The sequence below is a fragment of the Bombina bombina genome, chromosome 4 (genome assembly GCF_027579735.1).
Source record: "Bombina bombina isolate aBomBom1 chromosome 4, aBomBom1.pri, whole genome shotgun sequence".
NCBI lineage: Eukaryota > Metazoa > Chordata > Amphibia > Anura > Bombinatoridae > Bombina > Bombina bombina.
In genome coordinates, this window is record NC_069502.1 from 568,282,980 (window position 1) to 568,310,691 (window position 27,712).

The window sequence follows — 27,712 nt, forward strand, 5'->3', positions numbered from 1 at the left end:
ACAAATACCGTTTTGAAATCTAGACAACATAGTATGATCTCTGCATCTCTGTAGAAGCATACAAAGCTTAAGTGGTCTCATATGATTGCAGCATCAAATACTATTCCATTTGCTCCTTTTCATACGACCTAGAACCTCCAATACAAAAAGCAATATTAGAAAACTGGAGAAACTCAAGATTTAGACAGGTCGACTCCAACGTCAATCTTCTTTGATCTGTTAGAGAAAGTCTCATGGAGACTTAATCTATCTGGAACCCCAGAAAAGTAACCCTTGTCTGAGGAACTAAAGAACTCATTAGCAAATTCACCCTCCAACCATTTTGATAAAGATACCACAATCTGTTTGTATGAGACTCTGCTAAATGTAAAGATGGAACTAGTACCAAGATATTGTCCAGGTAAACACCGCTATTCCCTGACCTCTGATGACAGACAAAAGAGCTTCAAGAACCTTTGTGAAAATCCTTGGAGCTATAGCCAGACCAAACGGTGGAGCATAAAACTGAAAATGCTCGTCTAGAAAAGCAAGCCTCAGAAACTGAAAGTGATCTTTATGAATCGAAATATAGAGGGGTAAGCATCCTTTAAATCTATTGTGGACATAAACTGCCCTTGCTGAGTGAAAGGCAGAATAGACCGAATAGTCTCCATTTTGAAGGCTGGAACTCTGACAAACTTGTTTCGGAACAATTACACCCATTGATTCCAGATCCAGGACTGATTGAAGAAAAACCCCTGCTAGCAGAAGTAGACTTTTTGGTCTCCTTAGGCCTGTTTCAATTAGATCTTGGTTTCCTACCTGAGAATCCTTACTTAGCTGTGAAAGAATCAGATTTTTGCCACTTACTTACAAAAGGAATGAAAACAATCAGAAGCCCTAAATTTACCAATAGATTTCTTATCTTGGGAAACAAAAGCTCCCTTACCACCAGTAACAATGGAAATAATGTAATATAGATTTGCCCAAAACAATTTATTTCCTTGAAAATACATATTCAAGAGTCTGGGACTTAGAAACGGCATCAGCAGACAATGTTTAAACCAGAAGGCCCGTCTATAAAGGACAGACAAGGACATGTTCTTAGCATTAATCCTAATGATATTCAAAATAGCATCACCAATAAAGGAAATCTTCACTGTCAGAATCCTCAGAAATATGATCAGGATGATTATCCAATCAAATGGTAGCAGCAGAAACATCAGCAATAGCTGGTCTGAAAAGATAACATGTCTGCAAATAGGCTCTTCTATAAAAGGATTCAAGTTTTCTATCCCAAGGGTTTTAAAAGAAGTGCTATCCTCCAGAGGAATAGTAGTATGTTTAGCAAAAGAAGAAATTGCACCATCCACTTTAGGGACAGCTTCCCAAAGCTCAATATGAGAAGCAGGAATAGGATCTCTTTAAACCTTACAGATGGATTAAAGGGACAGTGTACACCTTAGTCATTACTTTAGAGTCTTACTTTAGATAAAGCTGCAAATATTCTCCTGTACCCTTTCTATATCTTGCAGCAGCAACAATCATAAAAAAAGTTATATTAAAATGACTATTATTTCTGGTCACTTTGAAATGGTTGCCAAGCTCTGCCCACTGAGGATATCACGATCTGAGCTGCATCTATGCACTCTTCTGAATAGCATTGACAGTCTGTTGAATCCAATTAGTGAGCCTTTTGTAACTAGTGAAGCCTTTAATGCAGCCAGCTCATTATGTCATCAGTGGGCAGAGCTTGGAAGCCAGTTTAGAGACCAGAAACAATAGCCTTTAAGATGAATAAGGTGTACACTGTCTCTTTATGAACTACCAGGTTTAGACCATTCTTTAGAAATAATCCCAGCCACAGCATTAGACACTGGAAAAACCTTAGAAGAATCCTTTGTAGGTTTATAATTAGAATCTAAATGACTAGAAACAGCCTTAATTTCTAAATTAAGCAAATCCACCTTTAACAAAGAACTAATGTGATCAATCTTAAACAAAAAGGAGGAAGAAGCAGGCTCAGTATCAGAAGCCGGTTCCTGATCATCAGAAAAAACCTCATCCTCAGAAGTTTCATTAGCCTCATGAGACACAGGAATATAGCTACTGGTAGAAAGCATATCTTGTACTGATCTTTTACGTTTACTTGAAGGCAGAATGACTGCCATCATTTCAGTCAGACACTGTAGCCTTAAAACACTTTATCATGCCAGGAGCTAGTTGAGATGGACCTTCCTGTAATAAACAGAATGAGCAATAATACATTTGGAAGCTAGTGCCGCATTAGATTAATGCATACAAACATTAAGACAGGTATTGCATAAATAAGGAGGGGAATCCTCAGCCCATTTACAACAAACACACTTAATATTGGTAGAAATGTGTTCAGAAACTTTCAAAAAGGAGGATTAGGGACAGATTCAGAATATTCAATAGTGGAAAACACAGAAATAATAACCCCAATAAACAAATGAGCTCTTAGTAAATGAGTATACAATACCCGACTCCAGGGAGGCGCCCAAACAAATGCAAATTTAAAAGTAACAAAAAAGTGCCACACATGCGGCTAGGAAAAACAAGGATACTAAAAAATTAAATATTTTAGAATTATAAATAACACCCAGGAGGATAAACCCAAAAGAGAGCGATATATGGTGTGTAACAAATCTCACCCCAGGCTATATTTTAATTGTAAATATATAAATGCCAGGTATAGGTTTTAAACAAGTGTTAAATAAACAATAATAGTCACTTCCCTAAAACACTCTCCTACTATGCTTGATAGCAGGGAAATACAGTACTATATTGAAAACATATCAGCAGGGGACACACTACAGGATTTAACTGTAGACCCAATAGAGAGAGGCAAAAGACAAGTCGCTGTCCTTGGGAGGATAGCGACTTGAATTTTCATGAGGAAGAAAAAATAAGGCACAACCTATACTCCCTTAAAATTTCACTCTTGACAAATCATCTAAACATCACCATTCTTAACCTTCCTCCAGCGGAGTGAGGGGTTATATAGAGCTCTTGGGGTTTGGGAATCTTTGCCTCTTTCTAGTGATAGGGAAGGTAATTCCCAGGAGTAATCGATCATGGACAATGGACACTTACCACCTTTATGAAAAAAAAAATAAAAAAAGCTCCAGCATAGTGTGGGAAGGCAGTAAATGAATTAAACAATTATGGAATCTTTGTTTTCTTATTCATTCACTAAGGAAATCCAACAAGGTATACTCTGCTAAAGACAATTAATCTTTGGTTTAGGTTAAAAAAAGCCATCATGAGCAAAATCTCTACAAGATAACTGCTTTCTGGGCCCCTTTGATGCTGCAATAGATGACAAACCAGAAAGCTGAATTTTAAGGCATCAGTATTGAAGCCTTTGAGGATATTAAGAAACTAACCAGCATACCTATGCTCTCAAAGGCATCCTACTGACTGCAAGTCAGTTGCTATAGTAACAACAAGTGATATTATTAGAATGAGACACACTGTACTTTACCCTGAAAGGCACACAGTGTGATAAAAAAAAAGTTGGTGTGTAGGGCTTAAAGGGACAGGAAAACACAAAATGTTCTTTCATGATTTGGATAGAGCATACAATTTACTTAATTCTCTTGTTATTCTTTGCTGAAGGAAAAGCATTGCACTACTGGTAGCCAGATGAACACATTAGTTAACCAATCACAATAGACAAATGTGTGCAGGAACCAATCAGCAGCTAACTCCCACTAGAGTAGGATATGTGCGTATTCTTTTTCAACTAGGGACACCAAGATAACTAATCACATTTTAAAATAGAAGTGAATTTAAAGGTGTCTTATAACAACATGCACAATCTGAATCAAGCAAGTTAAATTTTGACTTTCCAATACCTTTAATGGTGAATATGTGAACTGTATGCTTCACTTGAACGTTCATAAAATGTATCATATTGAAGCCATGATAATGAACATTTAAAAAGTAAAGGGGCGTGAAACCCAAATTTTCTCTCATTTTAAAAGATTTGTAAAAAATCTTTCGGGACCCTAGGTATTCTCTTTAACAAGGAAACCATTAGAATTACGGATGTGCATTTGGCAGTTTCGTTAGCTGCCAAATGCCAAAGCGGCCGCTCATGGCATTCGGCTCTTTTCGGAGCCGTGTTTCTTCTTGTGAAAGATCTGTGCAAATCCAGATCTTAGTGTGTTGCTCTTTCACAAGAAGAAATCCAGCTCTGAGAAGAACCAAATTCCATGAGCGTCTGCCGCTTCTGCATTCACCAGCTAAAGAAACTGCCGAATGCAGTGTCATAATGAGAATTAAGTAAATTTGATAATAAAAATTGTATTCTCGATTTAAATCATAAAATAAAATGTTGGTTTCATGTCCCTTTAAGGAACATAAGCTACACGGTGCATATTCTTAAACTAATGGGGTTAAGAGAGGCTCCTATAAATGCATTAGCAGCAATACTTTGTTCTCGTCTTGGTCCACGAGGTCTGGTTTCAGTTGAAATAAGAGGCCCATTTGTCTAGGACATTTAGTTGGCAAGCATCATTGTCTAGTTCATACACATTTAAATTCCATAAATCTGGTAACTTCTGATTCTACATTAATATCTAGTGCCACAGACTAAAGTGTCTATATCATTGCAACACCCCCTTAATTTGGGCCTGTCATTATCTACTACAAATTTGTTTTGAAAAGCGAACAATCTTCATTAGTCAAGTGATTCAAAAGATCTGCAGAATCCTGATCGTAGAAGTTAATTTGTTGGCAATACAATTCAATATTCATGCTGTAAGCTTTGGAGCCAGTGGTTTATTTTTGCTAGGGTTATACTTTTAGATCCATTTCTGTGAGGCTTGTTCCCCTCTCTTGCTTGCAGTTAAGAATTCAGTTAGTCCCACGATTTTAACCATGTGGGGTATCACTCTTACCTTGGTATTATACAATATTTATTTATAACCGTATATTAGAACACATTTAAATTTGATTTGTGGATGTGCCTATTGAAGCACCTTGCAGACACATTATTAACCTGTATGCCTTTAGGATACTAATACCTTTATTATCCATTTTTTTCTACTCAAAAATAAATATTAAAAGAAACATACAAAGAAGAGAGACAAGAGTAAGTGAACACACACACACAATATATATAAACACAGAAATTAGATCCAGGATAAGGTTTACGAACAGAGAAAACAAATGTTGCAAAAAAAAAAAAAAAATTAGCAAAAGGAATCTATCCGGTTTTTGACTACTCATGACTCATGGGGTAATAAAGCTAACTTTATTCTAACAGCAATAATAACCATGAGAAAACTAATTTTCAATAATTGGGTTAATATTAATATACCCTCGATTGGTGAAGCAAAGAAATTACTGATAAATTCTGCACAAATAGCAGTTTATGACTCTAGACTAGAGATGGGGGGGTGACTTCTTTAGCAAGATCTGGAGAAACGCGCCTAGAACACATTGTTAATACTCAAAGTAGGTTTTTTTTTCTTTTTTCTATTAAAGAGGGGAGGATCTCTTTTTTTTATTTTTTTATTATTAGTTGGCTAAAGAGAAGGGAAAATGGGTAGAAAGGGGTTGGGAAGAGAAAGCAGGAGAAAGAGAGACATTGCAAACTCATTTATCCTTGTATTTCATGAATACGTCTCTTGCTTAAGTTAGATATTCAAGTCTCATCCCAAATTGTCTTAGGAAGAATCTAGGATTTAAATATTGTGGCGTAAGATAAACAGCTCTATGTATATCCAATTTGTAAGCTCGATCTTTATTATAATTTTAATATCGAGGAAAAAAGCAACAGCTGTCTAATTTTTTTTTGGAATAGTAACTATTCTGACTGTATTGTTTTTTTCTTTTACATTTTCTGTCTATTGTACAATTTTGTAAAATAAAGTTTAATAATAAAAATAAAAACAAATAAACACAGAAATTAGATCCAGGATACGGTCCAAGGACAGAGAGAACAAATGTTGCAAATAAAAACCACCCAACCACTGCTATAAATAACAGATGAACCAGAATTGTACACTATAATATTCCCTGTTGCAATTAATTATGAAAGGCCAAAATAAAATAAAAATAATGCCAGCTTCTTTAATTATGAATCCTACGCCATCATAATAGAGAAACGAAGCATTAAGGTGTAATGAATGCAAGCCCTTTATAATTGAGAGAAAACAAAATAAATGACATTTTACATTTAGGAGGCAGTCATACTGTTTTCCAGGGGCTAGAGAAAGGTGTTGATATCTTTCTCTATTCTTGACAATTAAACACAGAGAAACACCCCTTAATGAGAACACTTGCCTCCTCGTAGGTCCCAAATGATTGTGTCTGCCATGCTGCTAGCTGCTGTTCTAGTTCAAACCTCAATTCATCAGGATTCTGGGGAACCTGAAAAAAAGTGTCATGCAATTATAACCAAAATTAATGCACAAATAGGAATAAATATATATTTTGAATTATCTATTAGGCTTTCAATTCCAAACTTCAAAATTCATTTGAAGGACTAAATACAGTTTAGGTTAACAATTTTTTTAAAGGGACAGTCTAGTGAAAATTAAACTTTCGTTATTCAGATAGGGCATATAATTTTAAACTTTACATTTTACTTTTTTCATCAAATTTGCATGGTTCTCTTTGTTTTTATTTGAAACTCTTATCTTAATGCATTTGACCGTTTTTTAATGCTAGAGGGGCTAGTTCATGTGTGTTAGATAACATTGTACTCACGCCTGTGGAGTTACTTATGAGAGGGCACTGATTGGCTAAAATGCAAGTCTGTCAAAAGAACTGCAATGAGGGGCAGTCATACAAAGTCCCTTTAATTGTACAAAATCTAGACAAAGTTATACAAAATAAGAAAATAAAGAGCTTAATAAGGAAGTCAAGCTAATGTATAAGGCATTTGATTAACTCAAAGCAAAGAGCTTAATCTCTATCTCAAAGTGTGTTTTATTTCTAAACATAAAATCAAACATTGCTAGATGAATGAACAAATCATGACTAATACACTGAATGAAAGCTGAACATATTTCTTGAGCTAGAAACATGACATTTACTAAGTGCCCTCTGGTAACTACAGAGCTATTGTTCTTGTACTCCTGTAAGAAGAATCACCTGCAGTGCTTTTTCCTTTAGAAATTCATAAGCAGTGTGTATAGTTGATTCAGTGGTTCTCTCCGGCTTGTCTTTTTCTTCATATACAGGACGTTCTTCAGTGAGCTCCTCATCCTCTTTATAATTCATACCTTGCATCTCCAGCTCAGTTTCTTTAGGCCCTGGTTTTACACAAGGACAGTGAGAATTTACTCTTTGTACTCACGCCTCCAATAGATGCAAAAGACAAGTTGCTTAATACATTTTTTAAATATTTCTATAAAAACACTGGGCTAGACAAACACAAGATTGTTCAGAATATTCAAATATTACACTTTTATGGTTCCTATACAATCTGTAGAAAATTCATGAATTCACATGCTGACTTAATACAAATTTACCAAGTCTTGTGATAACACACAGCATTAACAAAAGCAAGAAAACCAAGCTCTTTAACAGTACCAATTTTCAAGGTTTTAACAAAAATAGAACAAATTCAATAAATGCTGTACCCAAAAGAGAAATTGCATAAATGTAATAAACAATGGCAATTAAAACAGAGTAAGGTGCAATTGAAGTTAGCTTATGAGGGCGTTAGTGCCCATAAAACATTTGAGACCTAGTCAGCCATACATGCCCTGTTTAAATCATATATTACTGCTACAGACACTACTTGCCCTTTGTTTTTATGTCACTTGAGGTCAGTTTTTCTGGCATCAATTGGTCCACATTGACAGCCTCAAGGGCTTCATCTTCCCGTAGGTCCGTTTCCATAGCTTCATCCTCATTTTGGTTTTTCTCCTCCACCTCATTAGAAGGCTGGGCCGTTCTCTCCTGCTCTTTGCTTGCAGCATCTATGCAACAGAAACCATTTCAGTTACAGCTAAACTTTTAATAGGTCTCTCAAATATTTAACTGTTTACAGTGAAGTAACACACAGTAGATGCCAAACAGTTACATTTCATATGAACTCAAAAAGCACAACCACCACTCTACCAGTTATATATGTGTGTATATAACACACACACCTGTTTGTGATGCTGGTCACAGTGTACAATATTAAAATGTGCTCAATGCTAATGATAGTGAATACAATAGAATGCACATAATACGCATTTTTTTTTTAACTTCCAGAGTTCCAGTGTTGTTTCTGAGCGAGAGTTCGGTGTTACCTTGCAAGAATTTGGAAAACACACACACAACAATAGTACTGCAAATTGCACATGCGTAAGAGAAGTTTGCTCATGATCTAGACCCAGGACAAGCATCTGGATTGCATTCTAATATTATATTAAGAATGCCCAGTGGTTTGTAGTATGGAATAAAGGTAAAATATATTGACATTTCAATAAAATTATTAAGGTGACTTTTAAAAGTTAGATTCATACCGTATGTCTGTGCATCATAGGATTCTGCGCCTGGCTTGATGTGTTCATAGGCATCCGCCTCCTGCACTCTCTCTTCAGGCTGCGTGGTGCTTTCTGTCATGTCACTGCTAGATTCCATAGTCCGAAGACGCTTTTGAACCTGATCACTCTGATCTCCCATGGATCGCTCCTCATCAGTATGACCTGGTTTCCGCTTGAAGCTCTTATAAATTAATAAAACAGCAGCTAGTATGCATGCTACACATAACCAAGAAAATATATATATATTTTAATTAATTCTAGCCATTCACTTAATAAGCAGTTAGATACCCACATTATTATACAGTGGTTTACTTTGAAATGCATAAACTAATCAGTTTGTAGTATGTGTATTATGAAGTGTATGTAGATGTCAGACAATTATATATAGCCTACTGTAACTTTCACTAAAAGACAGGGCAGTATTAAGCCATTTTTTATTTCAGAATCTTCTCTACGTTCTTGATAATGAAACCAAGAAGGATAATTTTAGAAGTATTATTAAACGGATGTGTGTAAAATGTATATGAAGTTGTATTTTTCGGCTTTCATAAAGCTTTTCAAAAAGGAAACCTAAAAAATTAATGCAAATTAGATAATAGAAGTAAATTAGAAAGTTGTTTAAAATTGAATGTTCTATGTGAATCATGAAAGAAAAAAAATGTCTTTCCTGTTCTTTTAACTAGAGCACAGGTAAAATAATCAGCTGATGGGTGAGCTGATTATTTCACCTTCGCTCTAGTTACGATATAATGAATATTTAAGCCTTTCAAGGTTCCTAAGGGCTGGGCTTGGGAAATCAATGCATTTAAGAGATTCATTAAAATTCATATTTGGAACAAGGCTTAATTATCATCCAAAATAAATTAAAAAAACACATACATAGGAAGAAGTACACAAATTACTTATTCCTCCACTGTAATCACTGTACAATCAACAAAACTAATGACATATACTTTCTGACATACAGTACAGGCATAGCATACTTCATAAGGCAACTACATAGAATATTATAGACGACATAGGCTACCTGTGTGCTTCTAGCACTCTGCTTTTGAGATGCTAAACGTGCCATTAATTTTGACTCGTGTCCTTCAGACTGACTAGCATCAGCTGTTCCAGTACCGTGATCCTAAGGACAAACATAAATATGTATGAATCTTTACATATAAAATTCATTAACCATTTTTATATTCAAAATAAAATAAACAACCACTTCTCTTTCTCCCTCCCAGTTAGTAATGATTGGGCCTTTAGACCAGTTGCAGGGATATAGTAGGTTTAGAAAACCACCAAATTCTCATTGTGAAAGCTAAATCTATTAACATCTTGGCAATTTTATAGTAAAATGGTATTTTCAGAAAATATTAGCAAGTCTAATATGACCCATTCTGTGTGTCTACTATATATCTCTTCAATTAAATACAATCTATATGAAACAAATCAATTTTTGCATCTTCTAACTCTATAAGAAATCTCAATGATTTCTGTACTGTTTTTAGAATTACAAATCATGAAGGTTGCACATTGCTCCAGGGGACTCACAATGAAAAACATAATTTATGCTTACCTGATAAATGTATTTCTCTTGTGATGTATCGAGTCCACGGATTCATCCTTACTTGTGGGATATTCTCCTTCCCTACAGGAAGTGGCAAAGAGAGCACCCACAGCAGAACTGTCTATATAGCTCCTCCCTTAGCTCCACCCCCCAGTCATTCGACCAAAGGCTAGGAAGAAAAAGGAGAAACTATAGGGTGCAGTGGTGACTGAAACTTTTAAAATAAAAATATATATGCCTGTCTTAAAAAAAAACAGGGCGGGCCGTGGACTCGATACATCACAAGAGAAATAAATTTATCAGGTAAGCATAAATTATGTTTTCTCTTGTAAGATGTATCAAGTCCACGGATTCATCCTTACTTGTAGGATACCAATACCAAAGCTTTAGGAAACGGATGAAGGGAGGGACAACACAGGGGCCTTAAACGGAAGGCACCACTGCTTGTAGAACCTCTCTCCCAAAAATAGCCTCCGAAGAAGCAAAAGTAACGAATTTGTAAAATTTGGAAAAAGTATGAAGCGAAGACCAAGTCGCCGCCTTACAAATCTGTTCAACAGAAGCCTCATTTTTAAAAGCCCATGTGGAAGCCACTTCTCTAGTAGAATGAGCAGTAATTCTTTCAGGAGGCTGCTGGCCAGCAGTCTCATAAGCCAAACGGATGATGCTTTTCAGCCAAAAGGAAAGAGAGGTAGCCGTAGCCTTTTGACCTCTCCGTTTACCAGAATAAACAACAAACAATGAATATGTTTGACGTTAATCTTTAGTTGCTTGTAAGTAGAACTTTAAAGCTCGAACCACATCAAGATTGTGTAACAGACGTTCCTTCTTTGATGAAGGATTAGGACACAGAGAAGGAACAACAATCTCTTGATTGATATTCTTATTAGAAACAACCTTAGGAAGAAACCCAGGTTTGGTACGCAAAACCACCTTATCTGCATGGAAAACAAGGTAAGGGGAATCACATTGTAAAGCAGATAGCTCAGAAACTCTTCGAGCCGAAGAGATAGCTACTAAAAACAAAACTTTCCAAGATAGAAGCTTAATATCTATGGAATGCATAGGTTCAAACGGAACCCCTTGAAGAACTTTAAGAACTAAGTTTAGGCTCCATGGCGGAGCAACAGGTTTAAATACAGGCTTGATTCTGACAAAAGCCTGACTAAATGCTTGAACGTCTGGGACATCTGCCAGACGTTTGTGTAGTAGAATAGACAAAGCAGATATTTGTCCCTTTAAGGAACTAGCTGATAATCCCTTCTCCAAACCTTCACCAATAAAGATATTTGCGCCAAATCTTATGATAGATCTTCCTGGTGACAGGCTTTCTAGCCAGAATCAGGCGTTCAATCTCCAAGTAGTCAGACGCAGAGAAACTAAGTTTGGATGCGTGAACAGACCTTGGATTAGAAGGTCCCGCCTCATTGGCAGAGTCCACGGTGGAACCAAGGACATGTCCACTAGGTCTGCATACCAAGTCCTGCGTGGCCACGCAGGTGCTATCAGAATCACTGAAGCTCTCTCCTGCTTGATTCTGGCAACCAGACGTGGGAGGAAAGGAAAAGGTGGAAATACATAGGCCAGATTGAAGGACCAAGGCACTGCTAGAGCATCTATCAGTACCGCCTTGGGATCCCGGGACCTGGACCCGTAACGAGGAAGTTTGGCATTCTGACGGGACGCCATCAGATCCAATTATGGTGTGCCCCATAGCTGAATCAGCTGGGCAAATACCTCCGGATGGAGTTCCCACTCCCCCGGATGAAAAGTCTGACGACTTAGGAAATCCGCCTCCCAATTCTCCACTCCTGGGATGTGGATCGCTGAGAAATGTCAAGAGTGATCCTCTGCCCATCGGATTATTTTGGTTACCTCCATCATCGCTAGAGAACTCCTTGTTCCTCCTTGATGATTGATATAAGCTACAGTCGTGATGTTGTCCGACTGAAACCTGATGAATTTGGCCGCAGCAAGCTGAGGCCACGCCTGAAGCGCATTGAATATCGCTCTCAGTTCTAGAATGTTTATCGGAAAGCCCTGTGCTTTCAGTGAGTTCCTGACTGCACCCCAGCCTAGCAGGCTGGCACCTGTCGTTACAATGAGCCACTCTGGCCTGCGGAAATACATTCCCTGACACAGGTGGTCCTGACACAGCCACCAGAGAAGAGAATCTCTGGTCTCCTGGTCCAGATGCAGTTGAGGAGATAAATCTGCATAATCCCCATTCCACTGTTTGAACATGCATAGTTGCAGTGGTCTGAGGTGTAGGCGGGCAAAAGGAACTATGTCCATTGCCGCTACCATGAGACCGATTACCTCCATACACTGAGCCACTGAGAATCTCTGGTCTCCTGGTCCAGATGCAGTTGAGGAGATAAATCTGCATAATCCCCATTCCACTGTTTGAACATGCATAGTTGCAGTGGTCTGAGGTGTAGGCGGGCAAAAGGAACTATGTCCATTGCCGCTACCATGAGACCGATTACCTCCATACACTGAGCCACTGATGGCCGAGGAATGGAATGAAGAGCTCGGCAAGTGGTTAAGAGTTTTGATTTTCTGACCTCCGTCAGAAATATTTTCATTTCTACCGAGTCTATCAGAGTTCCTAGGAAGGAAACTCTTGTAAGAGGGAAGAGAGAACTCTTTTTTTTTTTATGTTCACCTTCCACCCATGAGATCTCAGAAAAGCCAACACGATGTCCGTGTGAGACTTGGCTAGCTGGAAAGTCGACGCCTGAATTAAGATGTCGTCTAGATAAGGCGCCACTGCTATGCCCCGTGGTCGTAGAACTGCCAGAAGGGACCCTAGCACCTGGACTTAAGCCATAACGCCCTGCGTTCTAAAATGGCAAAACCTGAATTCTTTGCCGCTAATTTAGCCAGTTGAAATGTGGCATCTGTAATAAAAGAATTAGCCAATTTAAGGGACTTAATTCTGTCCATAATCTCCTGTAATGGAGTCTCCATCTGAAGAGCCTCTTCTAGAGCCTCAAAACAGAAAGCAGCTGCAGTAGTTACAGGAACAATGCAAGCAATAGGTTGGAGAGAAAAACCTTGAACAACAAAAATTTTCTTCAGGAGACCCTCTAATTTTTTATCCATAGGATCTTTGAAAGCACAACTGTCTTTGATAGGTATAGTTGTATGCTTAGACAGAGTAGAAATAGCTCCATCCACCTTAGGAACTGTCTGCCACGAGTCCCGCATGGTGTCAGATATGGGAAACATTTTCTTAAAAACAGGAGGGGGAGTGAACGGAATACCTGGTCTATCCCACTCCTTAGCAATAATATTCACAATCCTCTTAGGGTCTGGAAAAACATCAGTGTAAACAGGAACCTCTAAGTATTTATCCATTTTACACAATTTCTCTGGGACCACTATAGGGTCACAATCATCTAGAGTCGCTAATATCTCCCTGAGAAATAAGCAGAGGTGTTCAAGCTTAAATTTAAAGGCCGTCATATCAGAATCTGTCTGAGGAAGCGTCTTTCCTGAATCAGAAATTTCTCCCTCAGAAAAAAAATCCCTCACCCCTACTTCAGAGCATTGTGAGGGCATATCAGATACGGCTACTAAAGCGTCAGACGGCTCAGCATTTTCCTTAACCCAGAGCTGTCCCGCTTTCCTTGTAAACCAGGCAGTTTGGATAAAACCTCTGTGAGGGCTGTATTCATAACTGTAGCCACGTCTTGTAAAGTAAATTAATTTGACGCACTAGAGGTACTTGGCGTCACTTGTGCGGGCATTACTGGTTGTGACACTTGGGGAGAGCTAGATGGCGAACCTTCATTTACCTCTGACTGAGAATCATCTATTGCTCTGTTTTTAAGTGCTAATATATGTTCTTTATAGTTAATAGACATATCAGTACAATTGGGACACATTCTAAGAGGGGGGTCCACAATGGCTTCCAAACATATTGAACAAGGATTTTCCTTGGTGTCAGACATGTTAAACAGGCTAGTAATGTAACAAGCAAGCTTGGAAAACAGTGTAATCAAAGTAAATAACACTTAGAAATAATAACAAGCAAGCTTGGAAAACAGTGTAATCAAAGTAAATAACACTTAGAAATAAAACGGTACTGTGCCTTTAAGAGAAAAAAAGCTGCACAAATTCTGCAAAACAGTGTAAAAAAGCAGTAAACTTAACGAAATGTTTACAGTAGCATCATACAGCCTTAGTAACTTTGCAAATAAACAATTAACCCCTTAATGGCAAAACCGGAATGAAAAAACGTCAAAACCGGTAAAAAAGACTTTCAGCACCTTGCCACAGCTCTGCTGTGGCGTCTACCTGCCCTTCAGAACGATTTGAGGGGGAAAAAAACTTCTTTTACAGCCCTCAAACACAGCAGGAACCTCTGGAGAAGCAGTTAGATGTCTCTGAGGAAAAGAAACTGCGCAACTGAGGCGCGAAAATAGGCCCCTCCCACTTCACTCAATGTTTTGAGGCCTATCAGAAAAACACCAGAGTGTCTCTTAATTAACCATGTGGGTTAAAAAAACCCCAAACAAGCCACAATGACTCCTTTAGACCCTTAAAAAAAAAAACATTAAAATTGCAAAATTTACTGAACAAACAAAAACGTTTTTTCCTAACAGTGTCACCAGTAACTAATGAGCCCTTCATGCAAGCTGAAATTCCTATCCAAGTGTCTGAATACAGCTTACCCTTCCCTCATGGGGATAATTGCCAGCCTTTTCTAGAATTAACACAGTCTGTCTAGAAAAATATAGACTGAACATACCTCATATGCAGCTTAGCATGCAAACCGTTCCCCCAACTGAAGTTTTCCTGTACTCTTCAGCTCTTGTGAGAACAGCAGTGGATCTTAGTTACAAAGTGCTAAGATCATCATCCTCCTTGCAGAAATCTTCATCCCTTTTCTGCCAGAGAGTAAATAGTACACACGGTACCATTTAAAATAAACTTTTGCTTGAGAAATAAAAAAACAACATTTTTGTCACCACACTCGCTCTGCCCTTCCTAGTTTCTTAGAGTAGGCAAAGAGAATGACTGGGGGGTGGAGCTAAGGGAGGAGCTATATAGACAGCTCTGCTGTGGGTGCTCTCTTTGCCACTTCCTGTAGGGAAGGAGAATATCCCACAAGTAAGGATGAATCTGTGGACTCGATACATCTTACAAGAGAAACTTTTTTTTCACAATGATTAGATTTTCTGTTCCTTATACTTTTCTTATATTTATCTCACAAAAATGCTTAGAATGGGTAAGACATCCTTTTTTTGATTTGGTAATGAAATATATTGCTTGGTCAATAAAACTTGTATTTCACCTCTTTGGCTTGATCCTTTTCTGAAGCAGCACCTGCCAGCTCTGCTGCACTCTCACTTTGTAAGTTGTCTTCTGCAGTTTGTCCAGAGGTCTCATGTTCCATTCTCTCTGCAGAATCCAGTACCTCCTCATCATTATCAGGCTTTTTCTCCTGGTCTTCAATCTGAAAGAAACAAACGTGCCACAGTTGGTAATACTTTCATAATTCAGACAGAACATGCAATTAGTGTGTGCAGTAGAGCACTGTTGCTCCTTCAAGAAAGGATACCAAGAGAATAAAGCAAATGTGATAAAAGTAAATTGAATAGTTTTTTAAAATGATGTGCTCTATCTAAATTAGAGATTTTAGGTTTCATGTCAAGTCAAAAAGTAACTGCAAATCAATGGAAATATTGCAAAGTGACAGTGACTAGCCATGTTTACGTTAGTTAAAAGTCTGTATTGGCTCCTCTAAATAAGGTAATTGGTTGAGGAAATATTGAAAAACCATAGTATCTTTAATTGCTAATATATGCTATACGAAGAGAGAAAAACAAAATGTATGCTTATCTGATAAATGTATTTCTTTTTTGACACGATGAGTCCACGGATCATCTTAATTACGAATGGGATATTCACCTCCTAGTCAGCAGGAGGCGGCAAAGAGCACCACAGCAAAGCTGTTAAATAGCTCCTCCCTACCCTCCCACTCCAGTCATTCGACCAAAGTTAAGTATAGAAATGAAAAACCAAGGTGCAGAAGTGTCTGAAGTTTATAATAACCAACAACCTGTCTTTCAAAAACAGGGCGGGCCGTGGACTCATTGTGTCAAAAAAGAAATAAATTTATCAGGTAAGCATAAATTTTGTTTTCTTTTTAATGACGCGATGAGTCCACGGACGATCTTAATTACTAATGGGATTCAATACCCAAGCTAGAGTACACAGATGATACGGGAGGGACAAGACAGGGAACCTAAACGGAAGACACCATCTGCTTGAAAAACCTTTCTCCCAAAAATACGGCCTCAGACTAACAAAAGCGTCAAATTTATAGAACTTTGAAAAAGTATGAAGAGAGGACCAAATTCCATCCTTGCAAATCTGCTCCTCAGAAGCTTCCTACTTGAATGCCCACGAGGAAGCAACGTCCCTTGTGAAATGAACGGCAACTTTCTGAGGAAGGTGCTGTCCAGCAGTCTCATATGCAAAAATAAAAGACTGGCGAAAATCCGCAGTCGCCTATAGGTAAAACTTTAAAGCACGGAATAACATTCTCCTGATTTCGATCAGAAACAACCTTAGGAAGAAATCCTAATTTAGTACTTAAAACTACCTTATCAGAAAGAAAATAAGGTAAAGGGACTTATACTGCAATGCCGAGAGCCGACACTCTGCTTACAGAGGAAATAGCAACAAGAAAAAAACTTTACAAGATAACCGTTTAATATCTAAGGAATGCATAGGCTCAAACGGAGCCCCTTGAAGAATTTTAAGAACCAAATTCAAACTCCAAGGAGAAGTAATTGGTCTGAACACAGGTTTGATCCTGATCAAGGCCTGACCAAACGAATGTACGTCTGGGAAACCGACTGACGAACCTGTAACAAAATGGACAAGGCCGCTATGTCTTTCAGAAAATTCTAGGAATCCGATCCTTACTCCTTTTAAGAGTATCCTTAGGATTCGTACTAGAATAAAAATTTATGCCATAACATATGGGAAAAGTTTTCCTAGACACAGGCTTACGAGCCTGATTCATGGTCCCAATGACCAATTCCTAATCTACTTTTGGATAAAATAAAGCTTCCACTAGATAGCTTCAGGGATAAAATTTCCGGATAAAAGAAGGGTCCTTGACGTAGAAGGCCCTTCCTCCACACACACTCCCAGGTGGAAGATGTGACATGTCCCCCAGGACTGCATACCAATCCTGCGGACCATGCCGGTGAAAAGAAGATCACTGACGTCTCTCCTACTTAGCTCGAGCCAATGCTCCAGGAGAAAAATCAAATGGAATAAATATGCAATATTGAAATTCCAAGATAACGCGAAAGCGTCTATTAGAACAACCTGAGGGATCATTGACCTTAATCCGAACCTCAGGAACTTGACATTCTTTCGAAAAATCATGAAATTCAAAAGCAACTGACTCCATTGAGGATCAGGCCGGAAGGCACTCCCGGCCAGAGTTTCCACTCCCCTGGGAAAAAAATCTGCCCACTTAAGAAGATTGCCTCTCAGAAGACCTTTCTGGGAAGTGGGTCGTCGATAGGGGTGCACATCTTCACTTGTCTCATGATTCGATTATGATTATCCTGTCAACGATTCGATTCCGCGATGCATCATGATTACTGCCCATGATTTTCATGAACTTGTTCTATTCCATATTATATATATATATATATATATATATATATATATATATACACACACACACACACACACAATCTTACACACAATATATATATATATATATATATATATATATATATAATATAAAACACAGGAATGGACCGCACTCACAGACTGGACTGGGTACACATCCTAAGCCAAAGCAAACTCCACAGCCCTGAACACTGACAGACAGCTGCAAAGTTCCCAGCAACCCAGGCAGTTAACCCCCGAGTAACCTGGGTGTCAGGTCCGCAGGGGAGCATTACAAACATTAACACAAAACACAAAAAACCCAGCACTCACTAGCAGATTCACAGCAATGTTTAAAAGCAAAACTGGGGGAAGTCAGTTACATTTGGAGCCAAAGGATCAAGCCCAGGACCACGACAAGGTCTCCCCGTTCCTGGGACCCTAACCAGCACCCACACAATGCATACTTCCAAACAAACCAACTGGGAACCTCCCAGGGTGACACAGGCTTTTGTAACCTCCCCTATGTAAATACAAAACACAGGAATGGACCGCACTCACAGACTGGACTGGGTACACATCCTAAGCCACTGTTAACTCCACAGCCCTGAACACTGACAGACAGCTGCAAAGTTCCCAGCAACCCAGGCAGTTAACCCCCGAGCAACCTGGGTATCAGGTCCGCAGGGGAGCATTACAAACATTAACACAAAAAACCCAGCACTCACTAGCAGATTCACAGCAATGTTTAAAAGCAAAACTGGGGGAAGTCAGTTACATTTGGCGCCAAAGGATCAAGCCCAGGACCACGACAAGGTCTCTCCCCCCTTCCTGGGACCCTAACCAGCACCCACACAATGCATACTTCCAAACAAACCAAACCAAATATATAATATATATATGCACACACACACACATATATATATATATAATATATAAATGCACACACACACATATACATATACATGCATAATACTTGCTTATGCAGTAAATACCATAAAGCCATTGTTTCTCTATCCTACCCTCCAACATGCTACCCTACACTCCTCAGTTCTCATTCTTACTCTGATCAGATGCACTTGTTTGGGGTTTTCTCATTTTCCTACTTGCATATATGTTTGTGCCAATCAAATTCTTTATTGAATCATCAGGACTGAAACAGATTCTGTTCTAATAGAAAAATAAGAAGAAGTTTAAATATCATAAGTCCCCTAAAGATGTCAATTCTTGCACATCTGAGTATTAAATGGGTGATAAAAGTCAAACTTGAAACATTCAGATCAGTAGGGTATGTGAAAGGACAATGCACATGCATGCAGCCAGCCACACGCTGCCACTTTGTTGTAAATATAAAGGGAATACTGGCTTTTAACACAGCAAGAGCAAATAAAAATAAAGTGACACATATCACAGCTCTAAAGATCTTAAAATTTAAAAATAATAGTATGTTGTCAAAATCATAATCTAACTGGATACATGGGGAAACACAACCGTTAAATTGCATATGATGTAGCCTGTGAATGTATCTAACTTCTGTAATTCACACAGTGTGGGCTATGGGGTAGTCAAACTTCTCTAATGTCTCTGAGGTGAATGAGAGAGTAGGACTATAGAACACAGACCCCGCAATGCACAACAATTGAGGGTTAATGTTTATCACGGGACCTGTGTTCTATAACCCTGCTCTCTCATTTACCTCAGAGACAAACTTTCTGCACCAGTTCATCCACCATCACCGCTGGGACTTGCTGCTGACACCAGCACAACCATCCGTGGGCAAACGCCGTCACTGACCGCCAATACCGAGAGGAAGCGCGGTCAATGACAGCTCCAGACACAATCTAACCCGCTATACCTGTCCCAGCCAATAAAAGCAGCGAGACCACGGCAACGGCAAACGAACAGGCGCAGGGCTTGGTGCGTCGCTAAAATGTGCGCGGTGTCAAGTGTCCTCGTGTGATGACGTCACTCCGGAATCAATTATTAACTTCAGTGCATCGATGCAGAATAGTTTAAATCTGTATCGCGATGCATCAGACTAACAATTATTTTTGACACCCCTAGTCGTCGACTGACAGTATTTGTGGGTCTCAGAGCACTGAACTATCCTGACTACCAATGTCATAGCCAAGAATACTTCAAGCCCCTCCAGAGATGAAGTAAGAATGAACTAAAACCTGATAAACCCGGCCAAAGCTGAGACCAGTCTAGGAGAGGATAGAAAGATTACTCTCAATTATAAAATGATTATTGGAAGAACAAACTTTAGAAATTTGAGATAGTCCTTGTTGATGGAACATGTATTTAGTATGCATCCTTCAAATCCCCCGTGGTCTAATATGACCCTCTTGGACCACAAAGAATGAAAAGATAGTTTCCATCTTGAAATACGGCCCTCTGAGAAGCCTGTATGGATTCTAAAATAGGACTGAAGATTCCCTCCTTTGGGAACCGCGGACAGATAGGAATAGCGTCCCCGACCTCATTCCTGCCTTGGACCAGGAACTGTCACTCCCAGGTCTGAGAGGATCCGTATATAGTGTAAGAGCGCCTCTCCCTTTGACTGGACTGCCGATAATCTTGAAAGCAGGAACCTGCCCCTGGGAGGAAAATCTTAAACTCCAACTTGTATCCCTGAGACCCAATGTACCCCCAGGTATCATTATCACAAACCCAAGTCTGATTGAAAAAACATAATTTATGTAAGAACTTACCTGATAAATTAATTTCTTTCATATTAGCAAGAGTCCATGAGCTAGTGACGTATGGGATATACATTCCTACCAGGAGGGGCAAAGTTTCCCAAACCTCAAAATGCCTATAAATACACCCCTCACCACACCCACAAATCAGTTTAACGAATAGCCAAGAAGTGGGGTGATAAAAAAAGTGCGAAAGCATATAAAATAAGGAATTGGAATAGTTGTGCTTTATACAAAAAAATCATAACCACCACAAAAAGGGTGGGCCTCATGGACTCTTGCTAATATGAAAGAAATGAATTTATCAGGTAAGTTCTTACATAAATTATGTTTTCTTTCATGTAATTAGCAAGAGTCCATGAGCTAGTGACGTATGGGATAATGACTACCCAAGATGTGGATCTTTCCACGCAAGAGTCACTAGACAGGGAGGGATAAAATAAAGACAGCCAATTCCTGCTGAAAATAATCCACACCCAAAATAAAGTTTAATGAAAACATAAGCAGAAGATTCAAACTGAAACCGCTGCCTGAAGTACTTTTCTACCAAAAACTGCTTCAGAAGAAGAAAACACATCAAAATGGTAGAATTTAGTAAAAGTATGCAAAGAGGACCAAGTTGCTGCTTTGCAAATCTGATCAACCGAAGCCTCATTCCTAAACGCCCAGGAAGTTGAAACTGACCTAGTAGAATGAGCTGTAATCCTTTGAGGCGGAGTTTTACCCGACTCGACATAAGCATGGTGAATTAAGGATTTCAACCAAGATGCCAAAGAAATGGCAGAAGCTTTCTGACTTTTTCTAGAACCGGAAAAGATGACAAATAGACTAGAAGTCTTTCGGAAAGACTTAGTAGTTTCAACATAATATTTCAAAGCTCTAACAACATCCAAAGAATGCAACGATTTCTCCTTAGAATTCTTAGGATTAGGACATAATGAAGGAACCACAATTTCTCTACTAATGTTGTTGGAATTCACAACCTTAGGTAAAAATTCAAAAGAAGTTCGCAACACCGCCTTATCCTGATGACAAATCAGAAAAGGAGATTCACAAGAAAACAGAATTTATGCTTACCTGATAAATTACTTTCTCCAACGGTGTGTCCGGTCCACGGCGTCATCCTTACTTGTGGGATATTCTCTTCCCCAACAGGAAATGGCAAAGAGTCCCAGCAAAGCTGGTCACATGATCCCTCCTAGGCTCCGCCCACCCCAGTCATTCGACCGACGGACAGGAGGAAATATATATAGGAGAAACCATATGATACCGTGGTGACTGTAGTTAGAGAAAATAATTCATCAGACCTGATTAAAAAACCAGGGCGGGCCGTGGACCGGACACACCGTTGGAGAAAGTAATTTATCAGGTAAGCATAAATTCTGTTTTCTCCAACATTGGTGTGTCCGGTCCACGGCGTCATCCTTACTTGTGGGAACCAATACCAAAGCTTTAGGACACGGATGAAGGGAGGGAGCAAATCAGGTCACCTAAATGGAAGGCACCACGGCTTGCAAAACCTTTCTCCCAAAAATAGCCTCCGAAGAAGCAAAAGTATCAAATTTGTAAAATTTGGCAAAAGTGTGCAGTGAAGACCAAGTCGCTGCCTTACATATCTGGTCAACAGAAGCCTCGTTCTTGAAGGCCCATGTGGAAGCCACAGCCCTAGTGGAGTGAGCTGTGATTCTTTCAGGAGGCTGCCGTCCGGCAGTCTCATAAGCCAATCGGATAATGCTTTTAAGCCAAAAGGAAAGAGAGGTAGAAGTCGCTTTTTGACCTCTCCTTTTACCAGAATTAACAACAGGACACGGACTATGTCCGTGTCATGTTGACCTCTCCTTTTACCAGAATTAACAACATGACACGGACTACGTCCAAATTGTGTAACAAACGTTCCTTCTTTGAAACTGGATTCGGACACAAAGAAGGTACAACTATCTCCTGGTTAATATTTTTGTTGGAAACAACTTTCGGAAGAAAACCAGGCTTAGTAAGCAAAACCACCTTATCTGCATGGAACACCAGATAGGGCGGAGAACACTGCAGAGCAGATAACTCTGAAACTCTTCTAGCAGAAGAAATTGCAACCAAAAACAAAACTTTCCAAGATAATAACTTAATATCTACGGAATGTAAGGGTTCAAACGGAACCCCTTGAAGAACTGAAAGAACTAGATTTAGACTCCAGGGAGGAGTCAAAGGTCTGTAAACAGGCTTGATCCTAACCAGAGCCTGAACAAATGCTTGAACATCTGGCACAGCTTAAACAAATGGTTTTTATTTTGGAGCACAGCAAACAAAGCGACGTTTCGGGAGCTTCCTCCCTTTGTCAAGCATAAAACATTGTGGTCACAAGCCTCTTAATATACCCACCACCACTAGGTGGCAGCAACGAGTAATTTCCTCCTATATAGGATCCATTTTAACTAATTCATATCTTAGACACGTTACCAAGAGTTTAACCACATCAATATGTTACAAAGATACAGTATACAAATTAAAAATTAAAAAGTATATATATTTTAAACTGTTTCAAAATACACAATCAAAATTGATACATAATTTAACTATATATATACAAAGTGCACGAATCATTCCTTATAAATTAAGGTGCATTATTATTGGAGATGCAAAAATTGCATTGCAAGAGTAAATTCAGCAAAGAACATCTGTACAGAGAACTGATCAAAATTTATTTATTCTTTATATTCTATAGGAACACAGACAGATCCCAATCCTTGTTAAGCCCTATAGGTTGGAGGGTATTTAATTCAAAAATCCAAAATTTCTCTCTTTGATGGAGCAATAGCTCCCTATTACCTCCTCTCCTAGGGATAGGGACATGATCAATTACTTGAAATCGTAATTGGTTAATAGCATGTCCTACTGAATTAAAGTGACAAGCCACAGGGGATTTTTCATTCTTTGTTCTAATGGAGCTCTTATGTTCCACAATTCTATCCCTAATGGGCCTAGTGGTCTCGCCCACATAGCTCCGCCCACAAGGACACTTGATTAAATAGATAACGAATTTTGAGTGACAGGTGTAGAAGTTCTTAATGTGGTATTTTTTGCCTGAGCTGGGATGATAAAAAGTGGATCCCTTAATCATATTACCACAGCAAGAGCATCCCAGGCATGGAAAACAACCTCTATTCCTGTCAGTCAAAAATCTCTGACCATCCCCACTCCTAGAGCTACCAATGTCGGCTCTAATCAATTTTTGTTGAAGATTATGGCCTCTTTTAAACGCAGGCATTGGGTTCTCCATAAACTCAGAAATATTAGGATAACATTTGGACAATAAAGGCCAATGTTTCCTAATGATATTATTAATCCTATAGCTCTGACAGTTGTATTCTGATACAAAAACCATTCTTTTGGATTCAACCCTTCTTTTTTCTTTATTTTTAGGGGATATATGGTTTTTTGATTCAGTAGACAACAATGAAGCCCTAGGAATAAGAGAAACAGATTGAGCCTCTTTCTCCAACAATGTTTTGGGGTAACCACGCTCTAAAAAGCGATTCATCATTTCCCCTAGCCTCAAATCAAACAGCTTTTGATCAGTAACAATCCTACAAACCCTTTGTTACTGATCAAAAGCTGTTTGATTTGAGGCTAGGGGAAATGATGAATCGCTTTTTAGAGCGTGGTTACCCCAAAACATTGTTGGAGAAAGAGGCTCAATCTGTTTCTCTTATTCCTAGGGCTTCATTGTTGTCTACTGAATCAAAAAACCATATATCCCCTAAAAATAAAGAAAAAAGAAGGGTTGAATCCAAAAGAATGGTTTTTGTATCAGAATACAACTGTCAGAGCTATAGGATTAATAATATCATTAGGAAACATTGGCCTTTATTGTCCAAATGTTATCCTAATATTTCTGAGTTTATGGAGAACCCAATGCCTGCGTTTAAAAGAGGCCATAATCTTCAACAAAAATTGATTAGAGCCGACATTGGTAGCTCTAGGAGTGGGGATGGTCAGAGATTTTTGACTGACAGGAATAGAGGTTGTTTTCCATGCCTGGGATGCTCTTGCTGTGGTAATATGATTAAGGGATCCACTTTTTATCATCCCAGCTCAGGCAAAAAATACCACATTAAGAACTTCTACACCTGTCACTCAAAATTCGTTATCTATTTAATCAAGTGTCCTTGTGGGCGGAGCTATGTGGGCGAGACCACTAGGCCCATTAGGGATAGAATTGTGGAACATAAGAGCTCCATTAGAACAAAGAATGAAAAATCCCCTGTGGCTTGTCACTTTAATTCAGTAGGACATGCTATTAACCAATTACGATTTCAAGTAATTGATCATGTCCCTATCCCTAGGAGAGGAGGTAATAGGGAGCTATTGCTCCATCAAAGAGAGAAATTTTGGATTTTTGAATTAAATACCCTCCAACCTATAGGGCTTAACAAGGATTGGGATCTGTCTGTGTTCCTATAGAATATAAAGAATAAATAAATTTTGATCAGTTCTCTGTACAGATGTTCTTTGCTGAATTTACTCTTGCAATGCAATTTTTGCATCTCCAATAATAATGCACCTTAATTTATAAGGAATGATTCGTGCACTTTGTATATATATAGTTAAATTATGTATCAATTTTGATTGTGTATTTTGAAACAGTTTAAAATATATATACTTTTTAATTTTTAATTTGTATACTGTATCTTTGTAACATATTGATGTGGTTAAACTCTTGGTAACGTGTCTAAGATATGAATTAGTTAAAATGGATCCTATATAGGAGGAAATTACTCGTTGCTGCCACCTAGTGGTGGTGGGTATATTAAGAGGCTTGTGACCACAATGTTTTATGCTTGACAAAGGGAGGAAGCTCCCGAAACGTCGCTTTGTTTGCTGTGCTCCAAAATAAAAACCATTTGTTTAAACCACTGATTGCTGCCATACGTTTTGGATTTCTACTTTATTGTGAGTAGGGTTTGGTGGTACCCCTATATGGCGTGCAAGTGGTTCAGGTGCTGACTGATATTCCTTGGACTTTACATCTGGCACAGCTGCCAGTCTTTTGTGAAGTAAAACAGATAAAGCAGAGATCTGTCCCTTCAGAGAACTTGCAGATAATCCTTTCTCCAAACCTTCTTGTAGAAAGGATAGAATCTTAGGAATTTTTATCTTGTTCCATGGGAATCCTTTAGATTCACACCAACAGATATATTTTTTCCATATTTTATGGTAAATTTTTCTAGTTACAGGCTTTCTAGCCTGAATCAGAGTATCTATTACAGAATCTGAAAACCCACGCTTTGATAAAATCAAGCGTTCAATCTCCAAGCCGTCAGTTGGAGGGAAACCAGATTCGGATGTTCGAATGGACCCTGAACAAGAAGGTCCTGTCTCAAATGTAGCTTCCATGGTGGAGCTGATGACATATTCACCAGGTCTGCATACCAAGTCCTGCGTGGCCACGCAGGAGCTATCAAGATCACCGAGGCCCTCTCCTGATTGATCCTGGCTACCAGCCTGGGGATGAGAGGAAACGGTGGGAATACATAAGCTAGGTTGAAGGTCCAAGGTGCTACTAGTGCATCTACTAGGGTCGCCTTGGGATCCCTGGATCTGGACCCGTAGCAAGGAACCTTGAAGTTCTGACGAGACGCCATCAGATCCATGTCTGGAATGCCCCATAATTGAGTTATTTGGGCAAAGATTTCCGGATGGAGTTCCCACTCCCCCGGATGGAATGTCTGACGACTCAGAAAATCCGCTTCCCAATTTTCCACACCTGGGATGTGGATCGCAGACAAGTGGCAGGAGTGATCCTCCGCCCATTGAATTATCTTGGTCACTTCTTTCATCGCCAGGGAACTCCTTGTTCCCCCCTGATGATTGATATATGCAACGGTCGTCATGTTGTCTGACTGAAACCTTATGAATTTGGCCTTTGCTAGTTGAGGCCAAGCTCTGAGAGCATTGAATATCGCTCTCAGTTCCAGAATGTTTATCGGGAGAAGAGACTCTTCCCGAGACCATAGACCCTGAGCTTTCAGGGATTCCCAGACCACGCCCCAGCCCACTAGGCTGGCGTCGGTCGTGACAATGACCCACTCTGGTCTGCGGAAGCTCATTCCCTGTGACAGATTGTCCAGGGTCAGCCACCAACGGAGTGAATCTCTGGTCTTTTGATCTACTTGAATCGTCGGAGACAAGTCTGTATAATCCCCATTCCACTGTCTGAGCATGCACAGTTGTAATGGTCTTAGATGAATTCGTGCAAAAGGAACTATGTCCATTGTTGCAACCATCAATCCTATTACTTCCATGCACTGCGCTATGGAAGGACGAGGAACAGAATGAAGTACTTGACAAGAGCTTAGAAGTTTTGATTTTCTGACCTCTGTCAGAAAAATCCTCATTTCTAAGGAATCTATTATTGTTCCCAAGAAGGGAACTCTTGTTGACGGGGACAGAGAACTTTTTTCTTTGTTCACCTTCCATCCGTGAGATCTGAGAAAGGCTAGGACGATGTCCGTATGAGCCTTTGCTTTTGACAGGGACGACGCTTGAATCAGGATGTTGTCCAAGTAAGGTACTACTGCAATGCCCCTTGGTCTTAGAACCGCTAGAAGGGACCCTAGTACCTTTGTGAAAATCCTTGGAGCAGTGGCTAATCCAAATGGAAGTGCCACAAACTGGTAATGCTTGTCCAGAAAAGCGAACCTTAGGAACTGATGATGTTCCTTGTGGATAGGAATATGTAGGTACGCATCCTTTAAATCCACGGTAGTCATAAATTGATTTTCCTGGATAGTAGGTAGGATCGTTCGAATAGTTTCCATTTTGAACGATGTTACCCTGAGAAATTTGTTTAGGATCTTTAGATCCAAAATTGGTCTGAATGTTCCCTCTTTTTTGGGAACTATGAACAGATTGGAATAAAATCCCATTCCTTGTTCTCTTATTGGAACTGGATGTATCACTCCCATCTTTAACAGGTCTTCTACACAATGTAAGAATGCCTGTCTCTTTATTTGGTTTGAAGATAATTGAGACCTGTGGAACCTTCCCCTTGGGGGTAGTTCCTTGAATTCCAGGAGATAACCTTGAGAAACTATTTCTAGCGCCCAAGGATCCTGAACATCTCTTGCCCAAGCCTGAGCAAAGAGAGAAAGTCTGCCCCCCACTAGATCCGGTCCCGGATCGGGGGCTATCCCTTCATGCTGTTTTGGTAGCAGTGGTAGGCTTCTTGGCCTGCTTACCCTTGTTCCAGCCTTGCATTGGTTTCCAGGCTAGTTTGGGTTGTGAAGTATTACCCTCTTGCTTAGAGGATA

At 39.3% G+C, this 27,712-nt stretch overlaps 1 protein-coding gene across 1 annotated transcript in view; it reads right to left on the minus strand.

The window, feature by feature from the left end:
• MDN1 (midasin AAA ATPase 1) overlaps positions 1 to 27,712 on the minus strand; it is a 1,255,339-nt gene that overhangs the window by 59,361 nt on the left and 1,168,266 nt on the right. The window contains 6 exon segments of the mRNA XM_053710546.1: positions 6,298 to 6,384; positions 7,111 to 7,271; positions 7,767 to 7,943; positions 8,478 to 8,679; positions 9,526 to 9,627; positions 15,362 to 15,523. Coding sequence (XP_053566521.1) covers positions 6,298 to 6,384; positions 7,111 to 7,271; positions 7,767 to 7,943; positions 8,478 to 8,679; positions 9,526 to 9,627; positions 15,362 to 15,523 — 891 coding nt within the window.